Source organism: Primulina huaijiensis, chromosome 6 (assembly GCF_012295235.1).
Source record: "Primulina huaijiensis isolate GDHJ02 chromosome 6, ASM1229523v2, whole genome shotgun sequence".
NCBI classification, from domain to species: Eukaryota; Viridiplantae; Streptophyta; class Magnoliopsida; order Lamiales; family Gesneriaceae; genus Primulina; species Primulina huaijiensis.
Window position 1 is genome coordinate 20805074 of NC_133311.1, and position 13118 is coordinate 20818191.

General features: G+C 30.2%; 1 protein-coding gene across 4 annotated transcripts; it reads right to left on the reverse strand.

Moving 5' to 3' along the window:
- Positions 1-725: 725 nt before the first annotated feature.
- On the reverse strand, positions 726-5777 carry LOC140978169 (sphingosine kinase 2-like). 4 transcript variants are annotated; one of them, XM_073443009.1, is made up of 10 exons: positions 5277-5777; positions 4921-5043; positions 4707-4807; positions 4379-4451; positions 3444-3530; positions 3257-3334; positions 3103-3173; positions 1888-2166; positions 1635-1757; positions 726-1096 (listed from the first exon to the last, which is right to left on the reverse strand). In XM_073443009.1, exons 1-10 carry the CDS (start codon positions 5623-5625, stop codon positions 905-907), a joined length of 1476 nt encoding a protein of 491 aa, XP_073299110.1. In that variant the 5' UTR covers positions 5626-5777; the 3' UTR covers positions 726-904. The 4 variants fall into 4 exon arrangements, with proteins under 4 accessions (XP_073299110.1, XP_073299111.1, XP_073299112.1 ...); XM_073443010.1 differs by having other exon boundaries at positions 4676-4807; positions 5277-5515; XM_073443011.1 differs by lacking the exons at positions 4921-5043; positions 5277-5777 and having other exon boundaries at positions 4379-4454.
- Between the last annotated feature and the right edge of the window lie 7341 nt (positions 5778-13118).

The window sequence follows — 13118 nt, forward strand, 5'->3', positions numbered from 1 at the left end:
TAATAGAAAAAAATATGTATCTGTTAACTTGTTTTATACACAATGTGTGTTCAATCAGTACTGATACATTAAGCAACGAGGTGTCTATCTACTAATTTGGGCAATCCAAAATATGTCATTACCAATATACTACGTATTTTGACTTATATTGTTATCATTCGGTATGTATTAAGTAAATTTCCGAGCTTAATATAGTAGTCTGCAACTATATACCAGATAAACCATTTTGAGCAACTCATGTGCAATAAATTCGTTCCAAAAAGTGTTGGTAAGAGGAAAAAATCGTATTCATGATTATTGCTCAAACGTTCATATGTTCCATCAACTCGAACAATTATTGAGCTACATATTTCCTTTATTGATAGTATGTATAAGTTACATTTTGAAAAAAGATCATTCTCAAAATTGAAATTGAAATTATAGACGAACTCGTTTTGTATTTTTAGCATTAAGATTAGAAGTTATTAATATAAAGTTTTCAAAAAAAAAAAAGTTCCCAGACGCTTAACAAGTATAACCAGATCGATCGATAGATCTATCTGATAAGTAATATATGGTTTTATTTCTTAAAAAATAGAGATATGGTGCAACTATTTGTCACATGTTTTACAATTTATTATAAGATTTATTGAGATATTGGACACGACATTATCAAATATACAGATATTGTAGCAGCTTATATATTCTTGAAGAATTAAAACGCAGTATTTTAATTGAACCTCAAAAGCATAACACAAATGCATATATTTTCAAGCCAGAAACCACACAACAAACCACTATTGCTTCGTTTTCTGACTTGATACTTCCTTTACAAAAGAAGTCCAACCAAACTGATGTAATAATCTTCTCCATGTGTATAAATTAATCGATACAACAAATCAGCCATTCCGACAAGAAGACATCGTTAATTAGGAGAAAACAATGTGGCTAATCCCTGATCAACTTTAATGACTATTTTGTCATATCTCATTAGAGTTTCCTCATTGCACTTGTATGTTCCTTTACCTCTGGCTAAAACCTCCCCGTCTACATCTATTATCCCGGCCTTGTCTGGGTTATCGGTTCGTGGCCCAGGTTGCAAAACGAAAGCCTTCACCTGCGGTTGTTGAAATTTAAAGAGTTCAGAATTACATAACGAAGTTAGTTATCTTTCAAACCAGGTATATATTTGTAAAAATAAGCGAACAAGTGCTTTGGCCATCGATTCCTGATTCGAGGGTCCAATGTCTGTAAGTATTAGTCCTCGTTTTGAAATAATAAGATCTAATAACGGAAACATTTTTAGGCTAAATATTGATCGACGGAAAAATAAAAATGATTGACGCAAAACAACATTCTAACAGCAAAAACTTTTACCCTTGATAAACAATCAACATACCATCTTAAACAATCTCACCAAGTGATTAATAACCCAATATTTTATACACGAGTAAAAATTTTGTACTGGGGTTGAAATTCGACACATTTCAAATACAACAATCGCCGCCATGATGACTCTATATTCGTTATATGTCGGAATTAAGGTGGAACATAACAGATGTGTCATATGACATGCACGTAGCATTGAATCAGTCCAGTACATCATATAGTACTAAGTTATTTAGAATGTATGCTCTGGTTTTAAAAGGGTGCACCTTGAGGTAAGATACAAACGGGGATTTGACATGGCCTCCGGAGTTTAATTCAGTCATTAACTTTAGCAAAGCAAATTTTGGTATGTCCTTTATCATGATCAAGTCCAAATAACCATCAGAAAACTGCAAACCATTATGAGGAAAACCATGAAAACTGGAGGTTAGTAACATTGAATTATTCAATGAACAACTATATACGAGTAATAGGGTAAATTGACTCAATTCTCCCATTATCATTCAGAACGGAACAAACCTCAGCATTAGGGGCTGCCATTGCATCTTCACCTCCCCACGGTACATTATGGAGCCATATTGAAACAAAAGGACCGTCAACCTTCTGCCAATTTAAACTTTTAACATCGAGTTCAGGACCATGATAGCCGTATTGCTTATCAGATTTCATTTCAGCCTCACCGTCTACAATGATTTGATTTTCAAGATCCAACGGTTCTCCATAAGATTCATATCCAGGTGCTGGCACAAATATTACGCTGCCATTATACTTCCTAAGACCAAATATTCGTTGAACTGCCTGAACATTAAGAAAGTTAGCTGTTTGTTACATGCTACATGAGAATGAGAGCGAATCTGTAAACAAGAATAAAGATGGAACGATCAATGTTTCACGATAATTATGTTATTGTTGCCGATATCTAATTTCTTTGCATTCATACGTCAAAACAATCTAATATGGCAATTCATACAACAAATTTTTCATTAAAAATAATGACTCTGCTCGTTCAAGGCAAAGCTTTTGAACCTATGGTGCACAACATTATATGGAAACAGGATATATGGATACAGGACACGAAAATTTCAAAATTTTGGAAACATGGATTAATATGTAAAGTATACACAAATGCAATGTGGATGAATACCGATAAAGATGACATTTAACATATAAATAATTAAAATAAGCAAAAATTTGTGTAACCCATTAAATTTTGTGTTTATTACAAAAACCAATCCAGTAATCCCAAGCAATAATGTGCCTTTATTAGTAACTTCAACTTATTATTTTTGTTTCTTAAAATTTTCATTATTTATAAAAAAAAATTATTAACAATTGTGAAAAGACCCATACCAAAATCTTAAACATTATAAAATATAAGTATCATTTAAAAATTGCAAGACAGCCCTTGATGCATGTCCCCATACCCTCTGTGTGAGTCTGTTTCAGGTACCGTATCCAATTTTTTTAAAGAGTTTTTTTTTAAAAAAAAAGATGTTCCCAGCCATATCCACATTGTATCTGTATTATATCCATATCCTAGAAGTATCCGATACCATACGTGACAATTTTCTGAGTGTCCGAGAAACATAGCTTGTAATCCATGATTTATGTCAAATATGCTAGTATGTAACTCGAGCAAACTCTACTACACTGTCTAACAGTCCCAGACTATACAGGTTAATAACTGAAAAAAAATGAACATAATTATTAGTTGCATAGAATTTCTAAACTCACGTAGACATCTAGCCGAGCACTCCCCATCCACCTATATTTCTCGGATTCGATATCAATGTCAGCCACAAGACCTGCATTGAAACTGCAAAAATAAGTAACTATATATCAATACATAAACCTACTACTAACGTAGAAACATAATAAGATCACATACCCCATGCAAGCATCAACACGCTAAAAAATTTGGTGTTCCCTTGGGATAAAGTAGCTACATCCAATGACCGCTTATGACCTGCAATTTCAAGGCTACAAATTTGTTACCTGAATTAAATCAAGGGCTGTCAATATTTCAAGAAAAACAGACCAAGAAAAAACAAATAAATAAATAGAACCTCACATACCTCGAATGACAGCAAGTGTAGCATTAGAAGCTGCGCAAGGTTCACCATTCGAATCTAGGAGTGATTTTGCCATGCCGTTTCCAGTTCCTAAATTAAACAACAAGCGTAGTTTGAGAAGGGTAAGAACAAAAAATTTTACAATGTACAAAGGATATAAAGGAAAAACAAAAGCTGATTTACTCTTAAGTTGTTATCTTTCCTTGTCCGAAAAGGAATAACTACATGAGAAGATATTCGTATTCATCAAGTTCAAAGATAGGATTGACCACCAACAACCCAAATACCATACATCCAGGATGTAAAAGCCCACAATTAAACACCACATAGTTGAGTTAAAGAAGTAACACACGGTGTAACGAATCAGCATCTCAGTCATACTCCAAACACAGCAGCAATAACAGTAATCCATGATCAAGAAAAAAAAGATTTTTGAAATATTGCTTGGTAAAATCTTGAGATTCTTGTTCATTTTAAATATATATAGACTTTTCAAATATATATATGAATAATGGTTCATTCAAAAAGATAATTTTTACATTTTATATTTCCTCAAAAGTACAATGGCGTGAAAAGCTGATATAGACGTGAAGATATTACATAAGACGGCAAGGACTATGCACTCGAGGTGCAGCAAAGCACAGCCCTTGGATCCGTGTGGGCCCCACATCTGATCCAAGGGCAACACACTCGGTGGAGCAATGGCATTAACTGGATGAAAAAGGAAAGCTCTGACAAAATAATTGGGATGTCCTTTACTGATCCCGTAAATTCATGTCATGACAGCTCACACACGAGAAAACAGGTCCATAAACATCACTATATTCTTATGCTGACAATAAGTATGCACTTAGAACAGTAAATAAAGATCGTGAATCAAGTACATTGTCAGAAATAATAATTAAACGGTAAGAAGTAAAATGAAAAGGTAGCCAAACCTGCAGGAACCACTCCAATAGGCATTTTTATTGCATTTTCCCAGTCCTCCCTGTGAAGCAATCCGTTTATTACCTACTAAAAGTATAGTTAGGAACATGACAGGAATCCATTTATTACCTACTAAAAGCATAGTTAGGAGCATAAAAGCCTTGATATTCTCAATTTTCATAATTTCATCATACTCAAAATAATAAAAGAACATGTAATAATAGTTACAGATAAAAAATAATAATAAAAGAACATGTAAAAACTTTTCATATATTACAGCATTCAACAATCTAAGCATAAAATCATACTGTAGTTCGAAAGTCCCAATAATCAACCGACCTCCACCAAGATTCCGTCTCCGCTAACACAAACAATTCCATCGTACTTTGAAAGATCCAACGACTGAACAACTTCCTTCGCGTGAAGTTGACGTTCAGTTTCTGAACATTATGACGTGAGTAATTATCAATATGCATCAACAACAGCTTCCTTCGTAAGACCACTAAGAAGCACAAAAATTCATAACATTAAAATGAAAAAAGGCACCACTGACCTTGCACCATATAGTGGACATTAGCATCGTCAAGAAAAGGCTTCACGTCATTCAAGAAAATCTTCGAAGCCGATTTCTTCCCTCCGTACGGATTCACCAATATGAATAATCTCTTTGGCCTACCTAAACTCACATACAAATTACCGAATTAAAAATAAAGGTAATCGGACTGAAATGAAACAAGGATCGTGATAAACAATGAGGGAGAACAAGCAGGATGACATTGAACTTTATATGAAGTAAAATCGCACCCAAGTTACACTAACATTAACAAAATTTCAACTCTCTGGGGATATGTTTCGAAGCTCAATAGCAGAATAATTGGGTGAGCACTCGAAATGATAAAAAAAAATTACCCAGAGAATCGAGATATTCTTGGAACTTTTGCGTCCAAATGCGAAGAGCATCATCTGACAAGAGCTCGAAAGTGAAATTCTTCTTGATGAGTCTCGATGCGCCACCGAAGCAGCAGATTCCCGCCTTGTTGGACACAACAGTTCTAATTTTGATTTCCAATCCCTCAGCAGAAAACCCGAGGACTTCCTTATCAAAGTCCACCCGTTTGTCCGCCCAACATAATTGGCCGCTAGCCGAGAAAGTAGCCTCCGTCACGGCGTCCTGAGCTCGAACCCGGTCGGACAACACGGGCTCCACAATTTCCATTTGATCAACGTGATTGTGCCCCTTTAATTTGGTCCAGCTCATACGAAATTTCGATCGATCCGGCCTCTGTAAGCCGGATTTGTCACAAAAACGGTGGCTCCCGATCAACTCACTTCTTCGTGGACTTATCTTTTCGGGCTAATCGGAGATCTTCGCGCAAAACTCTCCGCAAATGAGTGGTACAATTATACTGCGCTTTATGTGAAATGAAATAAATTGTATTTAAAATTTATTTTTTATGTATTATTAATAATTAATATTAATATTAATTAATAATATATAAATAAAACTTGAAATTTGATATATTATTTCATTGTTAATATTAAAATATAATCGANGGCTTTTTTGTGGGGTTATTGCAACCGGTTCTTTCCGCCTCTTCCTTCTTTTTCGATTCTATCTGTTTGCTTTCTTTTTCCTTCAGTTTTTGCATTTGTTGTCCGGATCTTTCCAAGTCTCCCTTTGCTTGTGAGCATTTCCCCTTAAAAGTTTCGTTCGTTGCTTGATCTCCTGGCCTCAGAACCAGACGGTTTCTACATGTGCGTCTTCCCCTTTGTCTCGTTATCTTTGATTCCGCTGTTCTTCATGTGTTTTCTCCCTCTTGTTAGCTATATTAATCGTGTTGGCAAGTTTTTCTCGGTGCCTCAGACTGCGTTATTTTGGCGTCATTTTCCTCATGTCTTTGTAGATGTCTCTCGTTTTTCCCTTGTTCGAGGGGAGAGCTCTTGGTTTTTTCTTCGCAGATGTCTCTCGTTTTTCTCTTGTTTGAGGGGAGAGCCGTTAGTTTTTTTCTTGTTGCGAATTTTGTTATTTAATTGAATTACTAAAGGAAAAACTTTGGCGCACCTTCGTCTACGCTANGACATACAAAATGCCTATTTTGGAGTTCTAAATGCTTGATTTGACTCTTTGAATACTCCAAGTGTGTAAGAAAATACTGGATCTTCGAGCTATCGCAATAAATTCAATAATTGTTGGTATTTTCATTGAAAATGCATTAAGATGACTTATTTATGTCATCTAATTTTTGAAAAAACACAGTTTCTCACTCATTGTTGAATTAGGAAAAGTACTTATTTTGATCGATAAAATACCTATTTTGGAGTTTCAAGTATTTGATTTGGCTATTTGAATACTTCAAATATGTAAGAAAATACCTAAGTTTTAAGTAATATTAAGTGACTTTTGATTGTGTCATTTGTGAAGTTAAAATGTGATACTTAAATTGGTACAAAGAATATCCAATTAGAGTCTATAAATACATGATTTTACCCCGTAAATACTCATATCCAATTATTTGATGATGCCAAAATATAATTTGATGTTAATATTAAGTGACACCAACGATGATATTCGTGAAGTAAAAACGTGATACCTAAATTAATACAAATAATACATAATTCGAGTCCACAAACACTTGATTTTTACCTTTTAAATACTCAAATTCTATTGAGTATGTCAAAATATATAGTTTGAAAATAATATTGAATGTTCTTTGATGATGAGATTTGTGAATAAAAAACGTGTTACCTAAATTGGTACAAATAATACATAATTTGATTTGGCATATACTAGATTTTACCCTTTTAAGACTCAATTTTGATTATTTTGGGATACAACAAAAATATATTTTCAAGTAATATTGAGTGATTTTTGATGTGTCATTTGTGAAGTTAAAATTCGGTACCTAAATTAGTACAAAAAATATCTAATTCGAGTCTACCAATACTTAATTTTACTCCCTAAATGAGAAGTACTTTAATTTGAGTTTGTAAATACTTGATTTCGTAAATAAGATACTCACAATATGTATTAAAATACTTGATATTCGTATAAGCAGCGTAAGTTCACCAAGTGTTGGTATTTTTATGGAAGATACATTTTGATGACAAATTCATCTCATTTAATATTTAAAAAAAAACAAATTCTCAACTAAGCATGAAAATTTTAAAGTACTTAGTTTTACTTAAGAAGTATCTAATTTGAGTTTGCAAATACTTGATTTCGTAAATGAGATACTCACAAAATGTATTAAAATACCAGATATTCGTATAGACAACGTAAGTTCACCAAATATTGATATTTCTATGGAATAAGCATTTGGATGACATATTCATCTCATTTAATATTTTTTCTGTAAAAGAAAAAACAAATTTCTAACTAAACATAGAAATTTTAAAGTACTTATTTTTATTTGAGAAGTACAAAATTTGAGATTGCAAATATTTGATTTGGTACATAAGATACTCGTAATATGTAATTGAATACTGGATATTCGAATATGTAACGTAAGCTCACCAAGTGTTTGTCTTTCCTTGGAAAATGCATTTGGATGACATATTCATCTCATTTAATATTTTTTTTGTAAAAACAAAAAAGAAAAAAAAAACAAACAAATTCCCAACTAAGTATTGACATTTTAAAATACTTAGTTTTATTTGAGAAGTATTTAATTTGAGTTTGCAAATACTTGATATCTTGAATGAGATACTCAAAATATGTATTAAAATACTGGATATTCGAATAGGCAACGTAAGTTCATCAAGTGTTGATCTTTTCATGGAAGATGCATTGATACGAAGAGTATCTAAATTGGTGAAGTTAATATTGAGTGGTCTTTGATGATAACATTCGTGAAGTAAAAATGTGATACCTAAATTAATACAAAGAATACCTAATACGAGTCCACAAATACTTGATTTTACCATTTAAGTACTCAAATTCGATTATTTGATTATATCAAAATATATTATTTGAAGTCAATATTGAGTGGCCTTTGATGATGAGATCCATGAAATAAAATTGTGATGTTTAAATTGTTACAAGTATTACATAATTAGATTCAACTGATAATTGATTTTACCGTTTAAAAACTCAAATTTGCTAATAAGTATAATGAAATAATATTGATACATATAATGAATGATTAACAATAAATATTATGAAAGAATATTGATGAGGATGATATCAAATAAAGTATTGCCTTGTCATTTAATGAATACCAACAAGTATTGTGAATGAATATTAATGATATTATAAATTAATACTCATAAATATAAAGAAAAAAATACTAATAAGTATAATGAATAATTACCAATAAGTATTATGTCAAATAAGTATAATTGTCAAATAAGTCATTCAATGAATATCAAAAAGTATTGTCAATTAATATTGACGAGTATTTTATAAATCATTAATCCATGAATCGATAGATATGCTTAAAGTGCAAACTTCAAGCTCATTTACGAACTATGTTCATAATGTATCTCCCAATTAATCCACGATGAATAATGAACTTTGTTTATTTATTTAAATGACATGAATAAGTATCTTAATGAATTTTTCATGGAAATATTGTCTATTCGAATATCCAGTATTTTAATGCATATTGTGAGTATCTCATTTACGAAATCAAGTATTTGAAAACTCAGATTAGGTACTTCTCAAGTAAAACGAAGTACTTTAAAATTTTCATGCATATTTGAGAATTTTTTTACCGAAAAAATATTAAATAAGATGAATATGTAATCTATATGCATCTTTCATGGAAAGACCAATACTTGGTAAACTTACGTTGTATATTCGAATATTCAATAGTCTATTACATATTATGAGTATCTCGTGTACCAAATCAAGTATTTGCAATATGAAATTAGGTACTTCTCAAGTAAAATCAAGTACTTTTAATATTCATCCTTATTTGAGAATCTGTTTTTTCTTTTACAAAAAAATATTAAATGAGATGAATATGTCATCCAAATGCATCTTAAATAGAACGACCAACATTTGGTGAATTTACGTTGCATATTCGAATATCCAGTATTATATTGCATATTATGAGTATATCATGTACCAAATAAAGTCTTTGCAATATGAATAATTCTCAAGTAAAACTAAGTACTTTAAAATTTTTATGCTTATTTGAGAAATTTTTTTTTTTACAAAAAAATATTAAATTAGATAAATATGTCATCCAAACGAATCTCCCATGGAAAGCCAACATTTGGTGAACTTACATTCGAATATCCAGTATTCTATTACATATTATGAGTATCTCTTCTACCAAATCGAGTATTTGCAAACTCAAATTAGGTACTTCTCATCCAAATGCATATTCTATGGAAATACCAATATTGGAGAATTTAAGTTATCTATGCGAATATCCAATATTTAATACATATTGTGAGGATCTCATTTACGAAATCAAGTGTTTTCCAACTCAAATTAGGTACTTCTCAAGTAAAATTAAGTACTTTAAAATTTTCATGCTTATTTGAGAATTTTTTTTTACAAAAAATATATTAAATGAGATGAATATGTCATCCAAATGCATATTCATGAAAAGCCAACACTTGGATAACTTACGTTGCATATTTGAATATCCTGTATTCTATTACATATTATGAGTATCTCCTATATCAAATCAAGTATTTATAAACTCAAATTATGTACTTCTCATCCAAATGCATATTCCATGGAAATATCAACACTTGGACTCTTGGAGAACTTATGTTGCCTATTCGAATATCCATTATTGTAATACATATTGTGGGTATCTCATTTACGAAATTAAGTATTTGTCAACTCAAATTAGGTACTTCTCAAATAAAACTAAGTACTTTAAAATTTTCATTCTTATTTGAGAATTTGTTTATTTTTTTTACAAAAAAAATATTAAATGAGATGAATGTGTCATCTAAATTCGTTTTCCATTGAAATACCAATACTTGGTGAATTTACGTTGTCTATTCGAATATCCAGTATTTTAATACATATTGTGAGTATCTCATTTACGAAATCAAGTATTTGGAAACTCAAAATAGGTATTTCTCAAGTAAAACAAAGTACTTATAAATTTACATGATTAGTTTGGAATTTGATTTTTTTACAAAAAATATTAAATGAGATTAATATGTCATCCAAATACACACTTCATGAAAAGATAAACAATGACTGAATTTATAGGGATCGTTCGAAGATCCAGTATTTTTTACACATTTGGAGTATTTAAAGATCCAAATAAAATATCTGAAACTTCAAAATAGATATTTTATATGTCAAAATAAGTACTTAATCTTATTTCATGATTAATGATGAACTATATTTTTAAAAAAATAAAATGACATCAATAAGTCACATAATGCATTTTTAATGAAAAACCAACAATGATTGAATTTATAGTGATTGTTCGAAAATATAGTATTTTTGTAAACATTTTGAGTATTCAAATAATAAAATCAAGTATTTGAAACACCATAACAGGTACTAATACTTTGGTAGATGGAAAACACACAATTAATTTGGTGAATAAAATTATATCTTTATATAAATAATAAAAGGGCAAAAATGTAAATTTATTTTTGTAGGTACTTAAAACTAAGTTTATAGTGTTGTCAGGTATTAATTTGTAAAAAAAATCCTCTAGGTACTGAATTTTAAATCAAAGATAGACAGATGCAATTTTTTTTCAAATTTGCCCTTAACTTAACAACTAATCTTTCGTTACAGCATTTTTTTATAAACAAAGGAATTGCCTCCGGTATCACAAAGTAGTAAGTTGGCCTTGTTGTTTCACCATATTTGTTTGTACGTATTACCAATAATATTCAAACTTCGATTTCCAATTATCATATAAATTAGCAAGTTATTAAAAAACTAATTTTTGTCAAATATTTATTTAATTAATTGACTACTTTAATGGCGCAACTGCTATCATATAATCAATCATTTTTCAAACTTTGGGGTAGATAATTTTTAAAATGTGGGTGTTTACGTGAGAACTAAACATAAATTTTTTTATTATATATTTTTAGAAAATAATAAACTTTAATCTTTATACTTTTTATTTTCTATGAATCGAGACAGACTGTGTAAAATAATTAAAAAAATTATTTAAAAATTTTTCATCTCAAAATTCTCAACAATGAAAGTAACAAAAAAGTGAATTGAATTGAAATAAAGAAAAAAAATATATTAAATATGAAAAAATTGTGTTTAAAAATTTAACACACTACATTTGATAACTGTGAGTACTACACCAACACGACTCTTTCTAGCGTGTTTATGTTATAATTCACATCAATCTAGGAAATTTTTCAAGATAGTCACTTATCCTATTATTGTTTCATATCAATTAAACTTAACTTTCGAGCGTTTAAGCGATGAGATGTCGAAGAGAATATAAACTTTGTTAATATGAATAGTACTTACCACAATTTTTTAAGTCTTCATCTATATATTGTATAGTCTCGTACCTACATAGTATTAGAATCTCTCTCATTTCAGTATATGATCGGTTCATTCATGTTCCTCACGATCTAGAATCATGTCAGGATCTACTATTTGTTCATAATTAACCATATTAGAGTAAAAATATCATCACCTTTTCCAATTATCATATTTTTGTCTATTTTCATCGCTCCATTGACCTTTAATGTTTTTTTTTAGGATAACTTTAATATTATTGATTATCCTTAATGTGGATTTCTTTCTGTATTAATTTCACATCATTAATGAATTCGAATGTTTGTTAAATAAATTGTAGCATTCAACTTGGTGTTAGCACATTATTCTAATATTTTCCGTACTTCATATTTTTTTTAAAAAAATCCATGAATATTGATTGAACTTGCATGATTTTGTTTAATTATTTAACCAAAATTATTAACTTCGACCGGATCGTGTTTCATGTATGATTTGTAATGTATAATCATTAAATGGTTTTAAGGCCAGAGATGGGCTCATGCACCTTTTAAGCTCAATATTATCTCGAATATTCTATAAGATATATTTAGCTTTTATTCGAAAAGCTTCGTAGTTTTCTAAATATATTTTTCGAGGTGAACGTTGACTTTCTACCGTAGATCTCATGTAAAAAGTGTTATATATTTATATTTGTGAGAGGTCGATCTGATCTATATTTATAATAAAAATAATATTTTTTATATACCAAATCAAATAAGAGCTCACATGAGATGTTATAGTTTTTTTGTATTATTTGTAATTCAAACTTCATTCTTGTTGACCAAGTTTCTTTCATTCCTTGTTTCAATTATATATTCTTCCTTGTCCCCGTTGTATATTTTATTAGGAGACAAGTGATCTCAAATTCGTTACCTTACAAAATACAAGCAACAAGTAAACATCACGAACATTTGCTTAATTTCAGTCATATATTTATTATATTTGAATAAAAGCGTAAAACAAACTTTGTAAATTTTTCTTAGATCTGAGGAATTTCGTATTTAAGAAATTATAGTTAATAATAAGAATTACATACAATTTGTTCAAAAAATTTAAAAATTTGTAGGAGCCACATTATTTTTTTTACGGTAATAACTCATAATTTTATTGATTAAATCGTCCATTAACCAACCACGACGGAATTTCACCGTTCACCCAAACAAAGGACGAGGGGGAAGAAAAAGCAAAACGAGCAATATTGTGAGCAATTTTATTCGTCGAGCTATGAACTTTGAATAAGCTCTGTGATCACAGGTTTCGTCATATGCTTCTTAATTTATGCTACACAAAGT